The sequence below is a fragment of the Muntiacus reevesi genome, chromosome 6, assembly GCF_963930625.1.
Source record: "Muntiacus reevesi chromosome 6, mMunRee1.1, whole genome shotgun sequence".
Classification (NCBI taxonomy): Eukaryota; Metazoa; Chordata; class Mammalia; order Artiodactyla; family Cervidae; genus Muntiacus; species Muntiacus reevesi.
The window spans coordinates 88,987,551-89,006,812 of NC_089254.1; the positions used below are offsets into that span (position 1 = coordinate 88,987,551).

The 19,262-nt window shown below is 40.2% G+C and overlaps 2 protein-coding genes across 4 annotated transcripts in view; one reads left to right on the plus strand and one right to left on the minus strand.

Annotated features, from left to right (window-relative positions):
* Positions 1–3,802, minus strand: part of TMEM209 (transmembrane protein 209) — a 28,759-nt gene extending 24,957 nt beyond the window's left edge. The window contains exons 1-5 of one of the 3 annotated variants that reach the window (XM_065939540.1): positions 3,699–3,802; positions 2,605–2,741; positions 2,414–2,472; positions 1,484–1,615; positions 576–817 (exon numbers count right to left, since the gene is read on the minus strand). In XM_065939540.1, coding sequence (XP_065795612.1) covers positions 576–817; positions 1,484–1,615; positions 2,414–2,472; positions 2,605–2,741 — 570 coding nt within the window. In that variant the 5' untranslated portion in view covers positions 3,699–3,802. Of the gene's footprint in view, positions 1–575; positions 818–1,483; positions 1,616–2,413; positions 2,473–2,604; positions 2,742–3,534; positions 3,676–3,698 lie in introns of those variants that run through there. The other 2 variants (XM_065939539.1, XM_065939541.1) reach the window with 2 other exon arrangements.
* Positions 3,803–6,034: 2,232 nt separating this feature from the next.
* On the plus strand, positions 6,035–13,245 carry SSMEM1 (serine rich single-pass membrane protein 1). The gene is made up of 3 exons (XM_065938456.1): positions 6,035–6,217; positions 10,388–10,442; positions 12,749–13,245. The coding sequence occupies exons 1-3, from the start codon at positions 6,035–6,037 to the stop codon at positions 13,243–13,245; spliced, it is 735 nt and encodes a 244-aa protein (XP_065794528.1).
* Positions 13,246–19,262: the final 6,017 nt, after the last annotated feature.

The window sequence follows — 19,262 nt, forward strand, 5'->3', positions numbered from 1 at the left end:
GTGATATAAAGAACTTCTAACTGGTGTCAGGAAATCTGGATTCTATTCTTGGCTCTTTTTTAAAATTTTTGGCTGTGCTGGGTCTTCACTGCTGTGTGTGCAAGTTTTCTCTAGTTGTGGAGAGTGGGGGCTTCCCTCTACTGTATGGGCTTCTCATTGTGGTTGTTTCTCTTACTGCAGAGCATGGGCTCTGGGCGCAGGGGCTTAAGCAGCTGCTGCACGTGGGCACAGCAGTTGTGGCTCCCAGGTCTGGAGGGCAGGCTCAGTAACTTCAGGGCACAGGTTTACTGTCTCATGGCAATCTTCCCAGACTAGGGATCAAACCCATGTCTCCTGTACTGGCTGGCGGATTCTTCACCACTGAGCCACCAGGGAAGCCCTATTTTTGGCTCTCAAATAGGCAAATTTGGGCAAGTCAGTTACCCACTGGTTCTGGGTTTCTTCATTGATTAAAAAAAAAGGAGTTTTGACTCTCTAGGTGATTTTCAATTCAAACCTCCCACTTCTAAAATAGTCATCAAAACAGTAGTAGTAAGAGAAACAGTAAGTAAAATAGTAGGAGATAAGAGTCCTACCTTGTTATAACCACTGATGGGGGAGTAGGTCACTCCGGGGCTGTAAGATCCACTGCCACCTGATGACAGACCTTGCAGCTGAGGGCTGTATCCAGTTATGCAGCTGGTGGTGAACTTGGGGCTGGTACTGGGTGAGCGAGATGGGCTATAACTTAACACACTCTGACCCTGAATTGAAGGAGACGGTGGAGAGGGGGGGATTTGGGCTGCTGCCAGATCACGTGGAGGAGTAGTCTGTACAACTAGAAGGAACAAACAAATAATTGTGTGTAAGTATACTGCCTGCCAATGCAGGAGACACAACAGACAAAGAGTTCGACCCCTGGGTAGGGAAGATCCCCTGGGGGAGGAAATGGCAACCCACTCCACGGATAGAGGAGCCCGGAGGGCCACAGTCCATAGATCAAAAGTTTGACCAGTGAGTTTCAAAGACTTTCAAAGAATTGCAAAGAATCCGTCATGACTGAGCAACTGAGCACACATATGGTAAATAAAATTTCTATGAAAACAAATGAACTGAATCTTTTTTGGTCAGGGAAACAGCAAGTAAGTGTGACTTGGTTGTTAAATTACATAAAGTATTATCAAAGGACACAAGTCGTTGTGGTTGTGTGCCATTTTCCATCGACTTAAAAATAAGAAACTGGCTTTAATGCAGCAAAAATTAGTCATTTAATTGTAACTGTAATTAAAAATGGAACAAACTTCCATGAGGCTATAAATGTTATTTAATTTATATAAATAGGAATGATAATCACTGATCTTAAGACAATTTATTGTAAAACTGTTTAATAGAGTTGAACCAGGTGGCGCAGAAGTCCCTTCTAGCTGAGTTTATGAGAAAATTAAATTGAGAGATTTACTGTCAAACTTTCCCCTCACCTTTGCAAAAGGTATAAAACACTTACCAGCTGTTTTCAACCCTAAAAGTGTTTGCTGTCCAGGGCTAACAACCAGACTTGTTGGTGCTACAGTGTATTTGAAATACCTCCAAAAATCAAATAAGGCATTTAGACTGAAGAGAGATGCAAGGGCAAGCTCTGGAAGAGAACAATTTATTTTTTAAAAGTGGAGTGGAACATTTAAATGGGGGAAACAAAACCATGCATACTTCAGCAAATTAACAACAACAAAATTAAAAACTGTATTCTTATTCCTCATTAACAGTTAACATTTAATGAATGTCTATTATGTGTAGGGCATTTACCAGTGAGTTTCAAAATATTATCATTAATCCTTACAATTTTTTACAATAAACACTTTCACCTTCATTTTAAAGCTCTGCCAACAGTTGTAAAGAAGTCAGGTGACTTTTGCAATAGCACACAGCTAGTTGCTGAAGCCATGATTCTAACTCAGGTATACAGATTTCAAAACTCATGCTCTTCCACTTGCCCCATCACTTCCCTATCACAGACTTTAATGTGTGTATTAGACTTTGGAATTTACTTTAATGGGCACAAAGACTACTGAAGAGCAGAGAGAGGAAGAAATGAGGAAACTGAGGAAGGTATCAATGGGAAAAAAATCTGGTTGTGAAAAGGTAGAGAAGTAAGGAAAGGTAATTCCGGGAGAATAACAAATATTACCAGCTCCAAATTTTATTTTTCTTCACAGAACTCATGATTATCTGGAACTGTACTGTTTATTAACTTGATTGTCTCTTCTACTAGAGTATTCCTTCCATGAGGGTACAGACTTTCTGGTGTATTCCCAGTTTTGGGAACATAGCAGGCATTCAAATATGTGTTGAATGAAGGGATGAATACAAAGTTGAATTCAACTTGAGTGCAGTTTTTCATTGGGAGTAACTCTAAATCACAGTGAAAATTACTTACCTATATACCAGAGGGGCCAATATGTCACATTATAATAAGAACTAATCAATTTTCCAGTCCTGAAAAAAATCAGAAAGGTTTTTTAATATTAAGACACACACACACCAAAAATCAAAACACAAAACCTGTGGAACCAACTGTTGACCTCTTAAATTTTTATTTTTTTGCATTTTTTGGGCTAATTAACTTACATTTCAGTATATATCATTCCAGCCATAGACACATTTAGGAGTCCCCAGGCTAAAACCACTTTCCTAGCTTCTGTTTCTCTTCTCATCTTGATGGTTCTGTCAATAAGGGAAGCACTTGGGTTTGGCTCCCCTTGCATCTGTTCAAAATCAAAAAGCATAGGAATTAATCAAAAGGAACTACTGCTCCATTAAGAAATCAAACTTGTGTCTATTATTGTTGTTCAGTCGCTCAGTGGGAAACTTAAAACTGCACATACTTTTCCTCATCTTTCAAATGTTTTTCCAAATTGTTTTTACCCTTTAATATTAGTATATGAAAAAGGAACACTAAATGACAGCTTCATCGGCACCACAGTGTAATCAACAGGGAACTGGGTGGTCCCCTCAGAGAGTAATTTAACATTTCCAATAAAGAAAACTGTCTTACTTTGCAATTCAAGGGTTAGTGTTGTACAATTACGTTATATTGTGTTTTTGGAATATGTAACAAGGACCAGGCCAAGGGCTATAAGAAAGTCAAAATATCAAGTTTGGTGAGAAAATATTCCAAATAAAATATGTCATTATTCTCCTGCTACATGTTTGTGCAGAAATCATTAACTGCCTACGATCTTTACCAACTCTGCAACCACGCCATCTCCGTTTTGTGTTGCTAATAAAAGTATAAAGACTTAAGTTTTAGAAGGGCGAGTACTCGCGATGAAGGGAGTAAGGGTGAGTGGGGACAGTGAGCAGTTTTGGTCCACACTGGGATGTATACTTCCTCTGTTTCGCTAGGCCCAATCTCTTGCATTCAAGTGTTAAGGCCTGTTTCTGCTCTATGGAGTCGTATCCCATTAAGTACAGGCCATTGCCCTTCCCGCCACCCTGACCCGGAGTCAATATTGCCCAGTGCAGAAAGCTTCCCTCCCTGGCTGTCCCAGTACAAACTTTAGCAACTCCTATGGTTTCCTTCCTCCCTTCCACTACGGGCAGTGGGTGGTCTGGCCACACTCCCCTTTGGCTGAACCCTCGCCAGGTCCGCTGGCGCTAAACTCCTAAGGCCCGCGCGGACTCCTAGTCCAGGAAGCACAAAGATGACCCCGAAAACGCACCGTGTTCTTCGGCCGGAAGCGGCGGGTTCGCGCCACTCTACACTGCACATGCGCGAAACCAAGCTCAACAGCGAAATCGACCAGCCCGTGAGTCTACAGTTACCGGAAGGACGGGACTGTCTCTTCTCGCGGGAAGAGGAGGCGGGGCGGGGGAAGGAGGCTAGGAGCGTTACCAAGGAAACAGCCTTCGGATCTGTGGCTCCCACTCTGGTGCGGGGAGAAAGCTGAGCAGCAAAAATTCAGACCAGGTTCTGAACCCACAGTAAAAAGTAATAACTATAACAAGCTGATTTTCTATATATTAATATCATTTTAGCTTCCTTTGGGCGTTTATGGACTCATACTTTTGAGCAGATTTTATTAAGCAGTGTGGTTAATTGTAGGATACAGAGTACTTGGTAATGTGTCCAGACACCGTCAGCAATGAGAAAGCATTTTTCACACCTCTGTGTTAAAAAAAATTAAGTGTCCTGGCCCCATGTAAATTTTTAAATATCCGTGTAATGAGGTTGCAGCAGTAACAAGAAAAACCAAAAATTGTGTTTTGTTAAAGTTGTTAGTGGTTTTGAGGTTTTAAAAAGAAACAGTCTTTACTTTTCCTGCATATTCTTTGGAAGAACTTATAATCCTGAGGAAAAGGTTCATCAGGGAGTTCATTTTGCTTTTATTTAACAAATATAGATACCTACAATGTGCCGCTGAACCGCGCGCGGGATGATGTGAAAGTAAAGCTTTCTCTGGTTTCTCCCTAGAGTAGCTCAGAGAGGGGATTGAGGTGGGATGGGGAGGCGGGAAGGTGCATTAAAAAGGTAGGTGAGGTGGAGTGCAGTGAGCCCCGAGGAAGCGTGGCGCGCCCAGCCCGAGATCCCCGCGAGCTTCCTGGAGGAGATGACGCGGGCCTGAAACAGTCAAGGTCCAGGATGCACAAGGTCTGGAGACTTGCTTGTGGGGATGCAGAGAAGGGTGCCTCTAATAGAAACATCACACTGTGTCCTGATGAGCTAGTGGATTGTCACAGCACGTCCCAACGGCCAGAAATTTTCCTAAAATGCTTCTAAGGTCCAACAGAAGAAAATGAAGTTTCCTTGTGGTATTGCATGTTAATGAAAATCTGTAGGTATGCTATGCTATTAAAGATCTAAGCGATTTTTTTTAAAGTGGAATTTTTATAATTTTTAGATTGCCTTAGCAGCAACCATGGTTTGCTCTAGTTTTAGATTTAGGGATGAACTAACTTGAAAATTGTTCAAATGTACAAAATTAGAATGGAGAAGGAAATGGCAACCCACTCCAGTATTCTTGCCCAGAGAATCCCATGGACAGAGGAGCCTGGTGGGCTCCATGGGATTGCGAAGAGTCGGACATGACTGAGCAACTATCACACACACAAAATTAGAATACCAGTTTCCTCCCCAACACATGCTGAAAGAAACTGTACATGTTTTATGTAACTTACAACAGATACATCTATGTTTTCCCTCTTAACTTAATCTGTGAATTACTGTGCATTTATTCAAGACTTAGAAAGGAACACTACTACTACCTAATTTAGATACATTGTTGGCATTATGTATTAGTTTTCCAGGGTTGCCATAGGAAAATACCACAGACTGCATAGTTTAAACAACAGGAATTTATTTTTCTCACAGTTGTAGGGGTTGGAAATCTAAGATCAAGGTGCTAGCAGGATTGATTTCTCCTGAACCTGTGTCCTTTGGCTTGCAGGTGGCCCTCTTCTGTGTGCTCACGTAGTCTTCTTGTCTTTATTTTCTCCTGTGCTTGCACATTCTTGATGTCTCTTCCTTTTCTCATAAGAACACCAGTGATATTGGACTAGGGCCCCATCCTTATGACTTCATTTAACCTTAATTACCTCTTTTTAGGCTCTATCTACAATTATAGTCAAATCAGGGCTTGAAGTTTCAACATAGGCTTTTTGGGGACCACAGTTCAGTCTACAACACATTAGAACTATCTTTGTTAAATTACAATGGTATGATATATATCAAAGAGACTGAAAAATGAATGGATACCTTAGAGACTTAGATTTACGTAGAGAAAATACCATGTATACAAGTTTCAAGACACACACACAAAAAGATTAAGGCAGAATGCACCATATTGAGGTATGGGGAATTACCTTAAACTTTCATAGATGTGACTTACACAGATCTTCCAAAAATTTAGCAATCCAAGAAACGTTTGTCAGTTCCTGTCACAATTAATGAAGTGTATATGTCATAATAGGTTGCCAAGGAAGTTGTCATACACCTCAAGTACTTCCCAGTCATCTTCATCCCTATGAGCATGTTTTATTTTCAAAGCAAGTAGTCATCATGGGAGATCTTTTTTCTTTATTTTGGGAGGTGGATCCTCCTGCCATTCCTATAAGTTTTACCATTCCAAATCAAGATTATGAATGCCGGAAGGATGACTCTTGTGGGGCAATAGGGAACTTCCTACTTTGGTATTTCATCATTATACTGGTCCTGATGTTCTTCTCTCGGGCTACTGTCTGGGTAGGATATCATTTTTCATTTTAAATAATATACATTTAAATAGATTTACTGTATACTAGGGAATTTCCATAAAATAAATTTTACAGTGGTGAAATTAGTTTTTACAAGTTTGTTTTCTAGTTTTGAAAATAATGTAGTATCATTCTAGAGGATCCAAAAATATAGAAAAGAAGGAAGAAAATTTATCTACTGTTTCCTATTTTCCTAGAGATAACCACTGTTAACATTTTGGAGTATGTTCTTCTAGTTCTTTTTTTTGTATCACAGTATATCTCTCTTCATCTCTATTTTTGATCTTAGATGGTTTGCATTATGTTGTATATATTTTCATATCCTGCTTTTTAAAACTTAACATTATGTTGTAATACTTCATCAAATTATTTTCATACAGAAGCACTCTTAATGACTGCATAATTTTGTCTTATGCTTGCACCATAGCAAATCTGCAATTTTGAGACATTTAGATTGTTCTCAGTTTCTCCACATGCTAAGTAAGCTGGGATAAACTTCCCTACTATTTACTGACCTCCAAATTCCTTTTGTTACCATGTGATTCTAATCAAAGATACCAAAGTTGTCATATTTATAGGATACATGTTGTAGGAATGAGGCAGTACATTATCCACACAGAATAAGATCCAGAACTAAACTAAACATAGCTAAAGTCACCCCTCTGGACCACCTACTAGGAGAAGAGAATGCCATCTTGGCGTTCTCTCATGGCTCAGATGGTAATGCGGGAGACCCGGGTTTAATCTCTGGGTTGGGAAGATCCCCTGGAGAAGGAAATGGCAACCCACTCCAGTACTCTTGCCTGGAAAATCCCATGGACTGAGGAGCCTGGTAGGCTACAGCTCATGGGGTTGCAAAGAGTCGGATCCAACTGAGTGACATTCTTTCTTTCTTTCACCTGCTCCAGTATTCTTGCCTGAAGAATTCCATGGACAGAGGAGCCTGGCAGGCTCCACTATCCATGGTGTCACAGAGAGTTGGACACGACTGAACAACTTTCACACACACACACAAGGAGTGAGATAGTTCACTTAATCAGAGCTCTGCTGCTCCCATATATTATGAGTAACCAAGCTCTTATAAGTCACTGATAAGGAATCCTTGCTGGCCTTTATTACCAGGCTGATGATTAATAAAATCACTACAATTTAGTCTTACAGCCAGAGCACTGGACTGGCAATGGCCAGCTAGACTGAGTGCTGTCTATCAGCTTCAGATGGATGGAGAGGTGGAGGCATATTATGTTTATGCCAGCTAGATTCCATTATAATAATCAAAGACTATTCTCCACCTCCTCCCCGTAAAAAGTTTCATCTAAAGTCTATATGCTTAAGAGTAGATATTTTGCCAAAAGAATATTTAGAATACTGATAACTTATACAGGTCTTAGATTCCCTAGCTAAGTACATTGAACTTGTCTAGACTGACGAGAAAAGCTACTTTAGAAAATTAATAAAAAATTGAAAATGATTCTTGACAATTTCATCATGAAGACCATTTGAGAGGTCTAAGCTATTTCTCTGCTCCCATACTTGTACCAGCTTTCCGGAGTCATAGAGCAATGAGCTTCAAGGACCTCAAAAGAGCGTATGGTTTAGCCTCCTCTTTTTAGGCAAGGAAGATATCAGTATCTTTCCTTTGGTTTTTTTTTTTTCCCATTGATAAAGCCCAAAGAGATTAAGAGACTTGTCTAATGTCATGAGTGGTTATGACAGAACAGACCCAGGTTTCCTGCCATATCATTTGTTTGTTTCATAGCATAGTTGAAATGTTGAATTATATCTATTCAGTGCTGATTAAAGTCCATGGGGTCACAAAGAGTCAGATACGACTGAGTGATTGAACTGAACTGAACTGAAGTGCTGATTAAAACCTTAATTATCTGAGAGGTTTTGTCTTTCACTTTATACCCTTATGGCAACTATAATCCATTCAACTGCTTCTTCTAAAGGGTCCCAGATTTGAAATCTGAGAACCACATGCGAGCTAGTCAAAAAGGATGAAATTTTTCCTTCACTTTGAACTTAATTTTCTCTGCTAAATTATGAACCTTTATTTACAAACCTTGAAGTAATGGTAAAAGAGTGATGCAAATGTGGTGATAATTATCCTCCAACATAAAGCACACTGATCTCCTCTGGATTTGCCATTTTTAAGACACATTTTTTTGCTTTCATAGACTATATATGCTATATTTAGTTTATATGTTTAGTGTTTATTCAGACAGTTAGTGCTGGTATTTTTCCAAACAGTACCAGTCCCAGTCCAAGCTCCTCTTTTTGCATATGTGGAAGTGGAGCTTAGAAGGGGTTAAGTGGCTTGGTAAAATCCCAGTGGCAGAAAGGCAGGGCCATAGCCCAGAGCTCCTCACCATCCTACCCTCCCCTTTGGGGCAGGCTCTTCTGTTTTCACTCAACTGAATCACACCCAGAGACACTTAATAAAATACTTTTGGTAACCATAGTTCATATGATTCCACTTAGCTTAATGTAAAATCTTTCTTTTGATTTTGTGATTGTGTTTTGATTTGATGTCAAATCAAATATGGAAGCTTTCCATGAAAAGAATATAAACCTAACTTTTTAAAGTTCATAAACTTCTAATATCTTCATAATCACCTCTAAACATTTTACATTTAAAATAAGGCCACCCAAAAACATTCTTCAAAAGGTATCCTTAAAGAGGATTCCATTCAAAATTCTCAGAAAATTATTTCAGTAACCCAAAAAACAAAGAGCTACCTCATTAGAGAAACTTGCTAAACCTTGTGAAGATGGAGTATTAAGAAAAGAATGATCTCAAAGATCATTCAGACTGTGGTTATAAATACCCAAGTATGGTACTTTTCAATCCAAAGGTAGTTTGGCTTTCTACATAAATTCATTTTTCCCCTAATTGTAAACAGTTTGAAGGATTAGAGGGAAAAAAATCAGTTTCAACCCTCAAAGCCACTGTTGCTAACTCTTGTGCTAACATTCCTTAGTATTTCTTCTTTTCATATTTTTAGCTAAGTTGTGATCATACTGCATATACAAATTTGCATCTTGATTTTTAAATTAATATTATAACATTTATTTCCTCATGTTATGACATAGCCTTATAGTAATTTTTATAACTATATATGATATGATTATATCATAATTTAACTATTGTCTACTTTAGAATTTTGTATTTATATTATCATAATTACATTGGGAGAATATGTCTGTACACAAAACTTTCTTTTGGAGTTTATTTCTTGTGATAGATTCCCAAAATTATTATGTATCAAAAGTGTTATGAGTATTTCTAAAGTACTTGATATATTCTGAAAGAGTTGCTTTGTATGTGTATTTTTTTGCAAAACAATTTTTAGAATCAAAAAGTGGAATATTGATCTGAAAAATGGGACAATATATATTTATGGAGTATTGGGGCAGAATATTTGAAATTGGCATTATTCAAAGAAATTAATTTCTTCTGATTGCCAAGTTCACAAGTAATGTGTTATGGTTGCATTTTGGAGGAATGTGTCTGAAGGATTTAGGAGATAGTAAGTATATGAATTCATATAAAGATCTTAAAGAATTATCATAATTTGGCCTGATAAAATGTCCTTTTAAAAGTAATTTAAAACTAATCCTAGTACTATCATCCTTTTAAGATTATGTTTTGTGTTAGTTGCTCAGTTGTGTCTGACTGTTTACAACCCCATAGACTGTAGCCTTCCAGGCTCCTCTGTCCATGGAATTCTCTAGGCAAGAATACTGGAGTGGGTAGCCATTCCCTTCTCCAGGGGATCTTCCCAACCCAGATACTGAACCCAAACCTCCCACATTGCAGGCAGATTCTTTACAGTCTGAGTCATTTTTAAATGACATTTAAACAGTATTTCTCTATAATGTCAGTGAGTTCAGGAAAACTTTATAACTTATAGGTTGTCATCAGTCTTATTTTCTCTCAATCTTTTTTTCCATTTTGCTGTTCAAAACATTTTGGTAGATCCTTTTGTCAAAGCATGGTCTTCTTAATGGTCTGCAGAAGTAGGATCACTATAATAGGAACTCAGTAAGTATTTATTGGACCGCACTGACTGCTTAAAATAGACACTATCAAAGTAAATATGAGTGAAAAACAACCAACTGAGATCACTATTACTAATCTTTATTTCTTAAATAGATGTCTGAGAAGAAAAAGGATGAAGACAATGGGACAAGTACTTCACCAAGTAAAGGTAAGAGCCAGTACTTATTTGATACTGGACTATGACCAAAAAAAAAAAAAAAATATGTGTTGGGTGTGGAAAGCAGACAACAGAGATAAACAGTCAAGAGCATTATAGAGCCTCCCCAGACCTCTGGTGGCCCATGGATGAGCACTTTGCTTTGGTGCATTTCCCATATAGCTAAGCTATACAAGTAGCTTAGCTACTTCAGCAGAGCTGCTAGAGGCTATACATTACTGGTAGGTAGAGCTCAAGCTGTCTTTTCATTTCTCAGCATTCTCCCATCACACAGTTTGCCTTTCACACATAATTATTGCTAGTGTTTCTGCACGACTATGAGCTATATATGACATCTTTTTGAATAACTTATATGCAGTGGTGGAGAAGGAAATGGCAGCCCATTCCAGTACTCCTGGAAAATCCCATGGACAGAGGAGCCTGGTAGGCTACAGTCCATGGGGTTGCGAAGAGCTGGACATGACTGAGCGACTTCACTTCACTCACTTAATATTTTCTCACTGGAGAAGGAAACGGCAACCCACTCCAGAATTCTTGCCTGGAGAAGCCCATGGACAGAAGAGCCTGGCAGGCCATGGTCCATGGGGTTGCAGAGAGTTGGACATGACTGGAGTGACTAAGCGCGTACAAGCAGTGGTGTGCTGATGAATCTTTAACAACTGGCTCTCCAAAAATGTGTGTAGTATACATCATTTAAAATTTTACTAGTATAAAGTATCAGATATAAAGTATCAGATAATTTACAAATAATAAAATATATACTATTCTTTATGGTAAATTCCATATAGACCACTGATTCTCACAAAGTACTTCTTTGATTTTGGCCACTTTCAGCCTTAGCCAACCTATAGTTACAATAGATAAATGGGTTTAGTTCCAATCTGACTGTTACTTTCCTTTAAGTTAAGAAATAGGACAAAAGAAACAGAAAGAGGTATGTTGGAGCTTAACTTGGTTGTTAATGATGTGAATGACTTCTTTGCTGAGCTGGATAATAGTTTTTAGAATACTCTGGAAGAGTATTTCCTCATTTTTGGGTGCTATTCACATTATAGCAGCTATAGGCATGATACCTTTAAATGTTATCTGCATCAGTAACTTGTTCTCCACTACTTTGGGCTGTGTGCTAAGTTGCTTCAGTCACATCCGACTCTTTATGACCCCATGGACTGTAGCCCACCAGGCTCCTCTATCTATTGAATTCTCTAGGCAAGAATACCTGAGTGGATTGCCATTTCCTCCTCCAAGGGATCTTCCCAACCCAGGGATGGAACCTAGGTCTCTTATATCGCCTGCATTGGTAGGCGGGTTCTTTACCGCCACTGCCACCTGGGAAGTCTGTCCAGACAATCTACAGAACCGTAAATGAAGACCTGATTCTTAGTGCTTGTTGATTTTTATCCCATCAAAACTACTTTCAGGTTACCAACATAATGTCACTGAACATGGGAGTTAGGAAGAGATGTATAACAGTACATCATTACATAGTATTTTTAATATCCAGAAAGAACAGACATAAATAGTAGCTTTAAGAGCAAACCTCATAATGAAATGTAGTAAAATAATTAAGGAAGTGATGAGTTTTGAGTATTTATTACATTTATTTGTAGCAAATTGATTTAGTGGTAAGCATGTATAATTTAATTTTTGCTAATGGCTACATTTAACAGCCGTCTTGCAAAGTTCCGGAAAGTTTATCATTTCTTGTGAGCTGACTGATATGAGCCAACTCCACTACACACAGTGTATACAGAGAAAATCCTTTTTCATTTTCTGCTACCCAAATCACATTCATACATACACTTAAATCTTTAAAACATCAAGACAGGGACTTGCCTGGTAGTCCAGTGTCTAGGACTCTGGTCTTTCATTGCTGCGGTCCTGGGTTTGATCCCTGGTTGGGGAACTAGATCCCACATGCCACAACTAAGACCCTGTGCCGCCAAATAAGTAAATAAAAATAAATTTTTTTTTTTTTTTTGAATCAAGGCAGGCAAAGGTTAAAAGGGTCCTCTTCAGAAAAGTTTGGAGACCTTTCTGTTGATATTATTTCAAGGGTCCATGAAACTTCAAAAGTAATATGTCAAGCATCTATTTGATCCTTTTGGTTTTGATCCTTTTGGTATGGCACTGGAAAATGAAGTCAGCTGCCAACACTTGCAAATGAGTGGAGAAAACTGGTGGCTTGGCAAATGGCAGTAAAGAGTGAGCCACACCATAGGCTTCCTTTTTAGGTAAGATGAGGTTATGGTAACCAAAAATATGCCTAACTTGTTGATTTCTCTCATTGTTGTTAGAAAGCAAAGATATTTCCAATAAGCGGCGAGACAAAGAGGGTGCCTGGGATTCTTTGCAATTGATGAAAAAACCAAAGCAGAGCCAACTTACCCCTGTAACTGATTCAGAAGTGGCTTTGGTCAATGCCTGTCTTGAACAAAGACGAGCGAGGCGCTATTCTGAATTCAATCAAGTGAATCTGACCCAACATGACAGTGATACTACTGAGTGTGACAGTGAAGAATCTAACTCCGGAGCCTCCTCATGGAAGGAGAGTGAAAGTGAGCACCACCCATCACCAGCCAGTATTAAGAAGAGAAAAATAGCTCAGAGGCAAAGGAATATGGGAGGTTACCAAATCAGGGAAAGGCCCTGCCTCCACTGCAAAGCCATGAGAACCCATGAATGGCTAACTCGCCATTTCCTTCAAAATGCTTCAGTAACAAGCTCAATGAAGGAAGATATTCAAGATGAAAATTCTGGACCTGATATTAAGACAAAATTCAGTAAATTTTGAATTTCATCAAGTCCTTACCTCACTTGAAGCCAAATGAAAGAGATGAATAAAACATGAAAAATCACCAGAGGTCTAGATGAGGAGGCTTTTACAATAAAGTCTCTCTACTAACAACAAAAACATTCTTGGAACCCAAGAGGTAAAATTTCAGATAATTCTTTGTCCAAAAACAGGCCAGTGAATTTGTTTATGGCACCACTGAAGCATCAGAGATCTGCATCCACTATGATTTTTTTTTTTATGCAAAAGAGCACCAGACAGATATTTTTGCCTTGAGTGTATGTATTTTGTTAATGTCTATAATACAAATAAGGAAGGTCTTTGAAAATATATTTATGTTTAGAAACCACTTAAATTTATTCATATGTTTTGATTATCCAGTTGACTGAATGAATTAGGGAATGTTGGTTGGAATAGAACTGGTCCCCATTCCCCAGATCCATATTTACAGGTGAGTCTACCTGAGTTGTATATTTTTTTTGCTGCATAGCTTGTAGATCTTAGTTCCCCGACTGGGGATTGAATCTGGGCCCTCAGCAATGAGAGCATGGCATCCTGACTGTGGAGTCCTAACCACAGGACCACCAGGGAATTCCCCACATGAGCTGTATTATTACACATGTGTCAGCCTGGGGCTGGTGAGAAGGAGCTGGAATGAGGCCTGATTCCTACAGTAGACCAGAAGGACAGCTGGGCCATGGGCTATCCATGGTTATTGTCCGAAAGGCATGACAAGTGTTACAAAAATTATTCTGACAGTGTTAAAATGGTAAGGAAGACTTTAATCACGACTACTTGTAATAAGTGTTCAATCTATTGCAACTGGGGAGAGAAGTCAAGCTCAACTCCAAATACAGCAAATTCAAGTGGGGATTTGTAGCCAAGGGAATGGTATCAGTGGATGGGATAGAAAATTCCTACAAGGAGCCACCAAAGGTAGGAGAATTTGTACTAAATTGACCTAGCATGATTCTTGATTCTTGCAAAGGGCAGACCAAGGACTTTGGACCAAGGACCTCCACTTATACATCGAAAGTGGAGGATGAGGAACTTGATCAGATGTCAAGGGTGATCAGACATCAAGGGTGGGAAACACTAAACCTACTTAGCAGAATTCTTGCAAAAACTGGTCTGGGCAGCCAAAGGCAGGATGGGCACCAAGGGTAAGGTCAGGGTAATAAGAGGGCTCAGAGGAGACTAACTAGAATTTGTCAAATAAAGAGTCTTTACTGAAAGTTAGTCTCAATTGAGATATACCTGGGGCTAAGTTTTCCAGTTAGGTGGGGGCCCCAGTGTGGGGCCGGGAATTCAAACAGATCGAGTAGATAGTTGGCCATCTGGGAGGATGGCAGAACTCCAACTGGGATACAAAACAAGACCCAGATCCCAGAGAAGAGTCTGGCAAAGACAAGCCACAAGGGCTCTGCTCACTTAAGAAGGGCTTAAGTGTTCGGGAAAGATTTGGATACCACATTGATAAAGACTGCAGCTTAATACTAAGAACTGAGCCTTTTATGGGGTATTGGGAGAGATACAACAGAGCTATGACTGTGGACTTGGAGGTTACTCCTGATGACTTCAAGTTCCTTAACTGAGGCCAACAAGGAGACCAGGGAGGCAATGTGGGAGCCCCAGCCATTGGAATTAGGCCCCTGGAATCCAGGACATGGGGTGACATTTCTGAGCTTTTCTGTAGGGACTGTCTTAATCAGATTTCCTCGGGGTTCAAATTGGTCTGAGGCTGCAAGTGAAAAGCAGGACAGCTTCAAGATTTGACCTGGGCATCAACCTTTTCCACAAAGACTTCCTTTACTTCTTGGTATCGTCCTCTACTTTGTCCCCTCAGGTGTAACTTGTGCCCTCCCTTATGCTCCAATGTACCTTGAAACATTCTCTATCTCAGCATCTGTAACATTTTTTTTTAAGGGAAATTGGGGGCTCATAGGTAATGAGGTTTTTAAATTTTTTAAAATTTATTTTTGGCTGTGCTGATTCTTTGTTGCTGTGTGGGCTTTTCTCTAGTTGCAGCGAGTGGGCACTACTTTCTAGTTGTGGTGCCTGGGTTTCCCGTGTTGGCTTCTCTTATTGCATAGCACAGTCTCTAAGGCATGCAGGCTTTAGTAGTTGTGGCTTACAGGCTTAGTTGCCTTGTGGCATGTGGTATCTTTCTGGACCAGGGGTCGAATCTGTGTCCCCTGCATTGGTAGGTGGATTCTTAAGCACTGGACCACCAGGGAAGTTCATCACTCTTAGCATTTTAATGCCTGTATTTATTTGCAAGTTCCTCTGTCATTTATATATATGTCCCTGGGTTGGGAAGATAACTACATATATATATATATATTATCCAACTTTAAAGGTATAGTCCATGTCTTATCTTTGTATCTCTCTGACCCTGCACAGTGCCAAACAACATGATAGATAAATAATTTAGTTGAATCAATATGCAAAGGAATTCATGAATGTTAAAGGGAGAAACTGAGGAAAGCAGAGGCAGAGAAAGCAGAGGAGCTAATATCTAAAATTTAGTGAATGATTCTGATATTTCTAACTTGATATGATCAAGATGCTTGTTACTTTGTTTATTTAAATAGCACCCAAATTATCAAACCCCAAGTACCAAAAAAAAAAAAAAAAAAAACCAAATAAAAAATAAAAGACTCAAAATATAGTAGTAAGTTGCAGGAGTGGGATTTAAATCTGAATCATCTGACTTTGGAGTTTGGGCTCTTAATTACCGTGGTCTTAGCCACTGTTCTCTGAAACTGGAAGATCCTGATTCCAAGGTAAGTCAGTTACCACCTCCTACACAGCCATAAGTGATTAAAAAAAAAAAAAAAAAAAAGTGTTAGTCACTCAGTTATGTCTGACTCTTAGCGACCCATGGACTCTAACCTGCCAGGCTCCTCTGTCCATGGGTTTCTCCAGGCAAGAATACTGGAGTGGGTTGTCATTCCCTTCTCCAGGGTATCTTCCCAATCCAAGGATCGAACCCAGATCTTCTGCATTGCAGGTGGATTCTTTACCAATCTGTCTGAGTTTCCCTGATAGCTCAGTTGGTAAAGAATCTGCTTGCAATGCAGGAGACTCTGGTTTGATTCCTGGGTTGGGAAGATCCCCTAGAGAAGGGATAGGCTACCCACTCCAGTATTCTTGGGCTTCCCTGTGGCTCAGCTTGTAAAGAATCCACCTGCAATTTGAGACCTGGGTTCGATCCCTGGGTTGGGAATATCTCCTGGAGAAGTGAAAGGCTACCCATTCCAGTATTCTGGCCTGGAGAATTCCATGGACTGTGTAGTCCATGGGGTCTCAAGGAGTCAGACACGACTGAGAGACTTTCACTTCACTTTCACTGAGCCACCAGGGAAGCCCCATATCCAAGCTGATATAATCTTATCAGGAAAAGGAGGACAATGACAATTTTCCAGATGATAGAGTAAGTGACCATGTCCCAGATGTTTTGCTTGTAGGTCCAAAAATATAACTGATGAACTATTATCCAAAAAGTCATTTATATCAAAGATTGCTACTTTTTATGGTCTCATCTATGAGGCTAACACAGGTCAAAGTTGGGGGTGAGTGATAGCTGTTATTGGAAGAAGGACTCATGGACAAGTTAAATCAGGGGGTATAAATATGAAGGAGTTAGGGTAGTTTGTAATTTCATTAAACCCAAAGCAAAGACCAAAAATAGCTGGAAGGACAACCAAAGCCAAGGAGAGAAATACACTGAATCAAAGGAATAAGGCAACAGCAAGGACATGGAAGGATGAGCAAAAGCATGGCCAGGCTCACTGGAAATGTATCAATGAGTGAGGTACAGAACATGTGAAGTGGGAGATAGTTCATGAAACTAAGGCTGCAAATACTAGTTTTGGCTTGGTGTTGATTGTATGCAGAGCCTGTGTGAGCTGTCAGGGTGTCCCTTGGGCTCCACAACAGTCCCTTCTTCAGTCTTGCTGAATGGGATAAATTTGGCCACATCTGGTTTTTATGGTAGAAGGTTGTAACCTGTTTGGGTGGCTTACTTGTGGGGAAGCATGGAATTCTTGGGCTTACTTCCTATCTGTGGTCCATCATTGCAACTAAATGATCAGAACTGACCTTTGTAGGGATGTCCACCTACATCAAGCATCACAACTCTTGTCAGGAACCATAAAGGAGGAAACTATGGGATTCATTGAAGATTCTAACTGGGATAGATATAGTGAAAAATGATGGTATACACACAGGTGTTTGGAGAGAGGTTGGAGAATAGGGGAACTGGAATGTATGGCTACACTAGGTAGTCTCAAACTACACTAGGTAGTTGTGGTTTTGGTGGGAGGGGAGACAAGCCAGTAGGTTAAACAAATAATAACAGCAACAGTAATAATACTGATCATAGATGACATTTAGAGAGTGTTTGCTATATGCCAGGCATTAAGTAAGCATTTTATAAGGATTAGTTTACCCTTCAGAAGCCTGCATCCAGTTTTATGGATGATATAACCAAGACTCAGGGAAATCAAAGGATACACCCAAGATGATCTGAGTGTGAGTGTCTTGGATTTTGTCTGATCCCAAAGATTTTATTTTTACGGTGGTGATAACACACCATGTTCTTAATGGAGAGCAATTAGATAAGAACTTGAGAGACCAGACACCAAATACCAGACTGAGTCCAGAGACTAAACAAGCACTGTTCATGGAAAACGGAGCCAAGAGGCAGAAACTGAGCTGAGACGGGAGCAATTAAGTGAAGCAGGGAAGGGCTCACACGGTTGAGTGGAGAGGCCTGACAGCATCATCTTGTCTCACCTGCAGTGGGTAAGCCTGGATGACTATCAGTAGGTCAGGCAGAAACTCAGGGTAGGCTTTTGAAAAAAGAAGGGAAATGGAAACTTAGCTGGAAGGGTAGATGAAGGAAGGAATGAGCTTTTTTAGTGAATGTTGAGAAACAGGAGGCAGTAGTGACAAGAGCAGTGAGGTTGATGGGCAAGGATTTGCGGGAAGAATGAGGGGAGAAAATCAGATAGCTACAGTTCCTTGTATTATTACTGACCCTCCTATCTCAGGTCCCCAGAAGGGTCCTCCTGCCTTGTGTCATTGGAACCAACAGAATGAGGCTGAGCTGGGTTCAGAAGTAAAGGGACGCTGTGCTCTGCCTCAAAGAATGGAGAGGTGGCAACTCATGCCTCTAGACTCCACACCCTTCCCGAGAGGCCCTGGGCAGGGCTGCACAGGCGGACCTTGTCAGCAGTGATGGGGCGGAGATCTTGTAGTGTGGGTACAGCTGCTCTGCGCTGCTCCGGGTTGCAGTGCCGGGTGCAGTGTGTCTGCACACGGCCCACTCTGCCGCCATCTTGAACTGCGGGGTCGGGCACAGAGCTTCCGCACAGGGCCGGCTGAGCTGAGGTGACCGAGCAGCCATTTTGCATAGAAACTCTCGGCTGAAGTGATGGATGCGAGGCAGCACTCCATGAGCAAGTGACACTAGATAAAGCACAAAGGAAAGGAAAGACAGGAAAAAAATTTTTTTTTAAAAGGTTAGACTTTATTACCAAGATTCTATTTTTATTTCCTAGGAATTTTTAATGGGCTTTTCTGGTGACATCACCGCTTACCCTGTTCTCTCACAAAAGAATACTAACAGATTCTAGGGTGCATGCGAGCGTCCTAAGTCGCTTTGGTCGTATCTGACTCTTTGCGACCCTATGAACCGTAGCCCGCCAGGTTCCTCTGTCCATGGGATTCCCCCAGCAAGAATACTGGAGACGGTTGCCATTTCCATCTCCAGGGGATCTTCCCCACCCAGGGATCGAACCTGCGTCTTTTATATCTCCTGCATTGGCATGTGTGTTCTTTTCCACTAGCGCCACCAGATTCTAGGTTAGTGTTTCCAAAACAGCGACCTATGAATAGATTATGAAATTAATTTAGTGGGTAGTAACTAACATTTATTAAAAAATAAATAGAAAGTAAGTGTCACACAAAATAAAGATAAGTATTGTTTTTGTTTCAGTGTGTGTACCGAG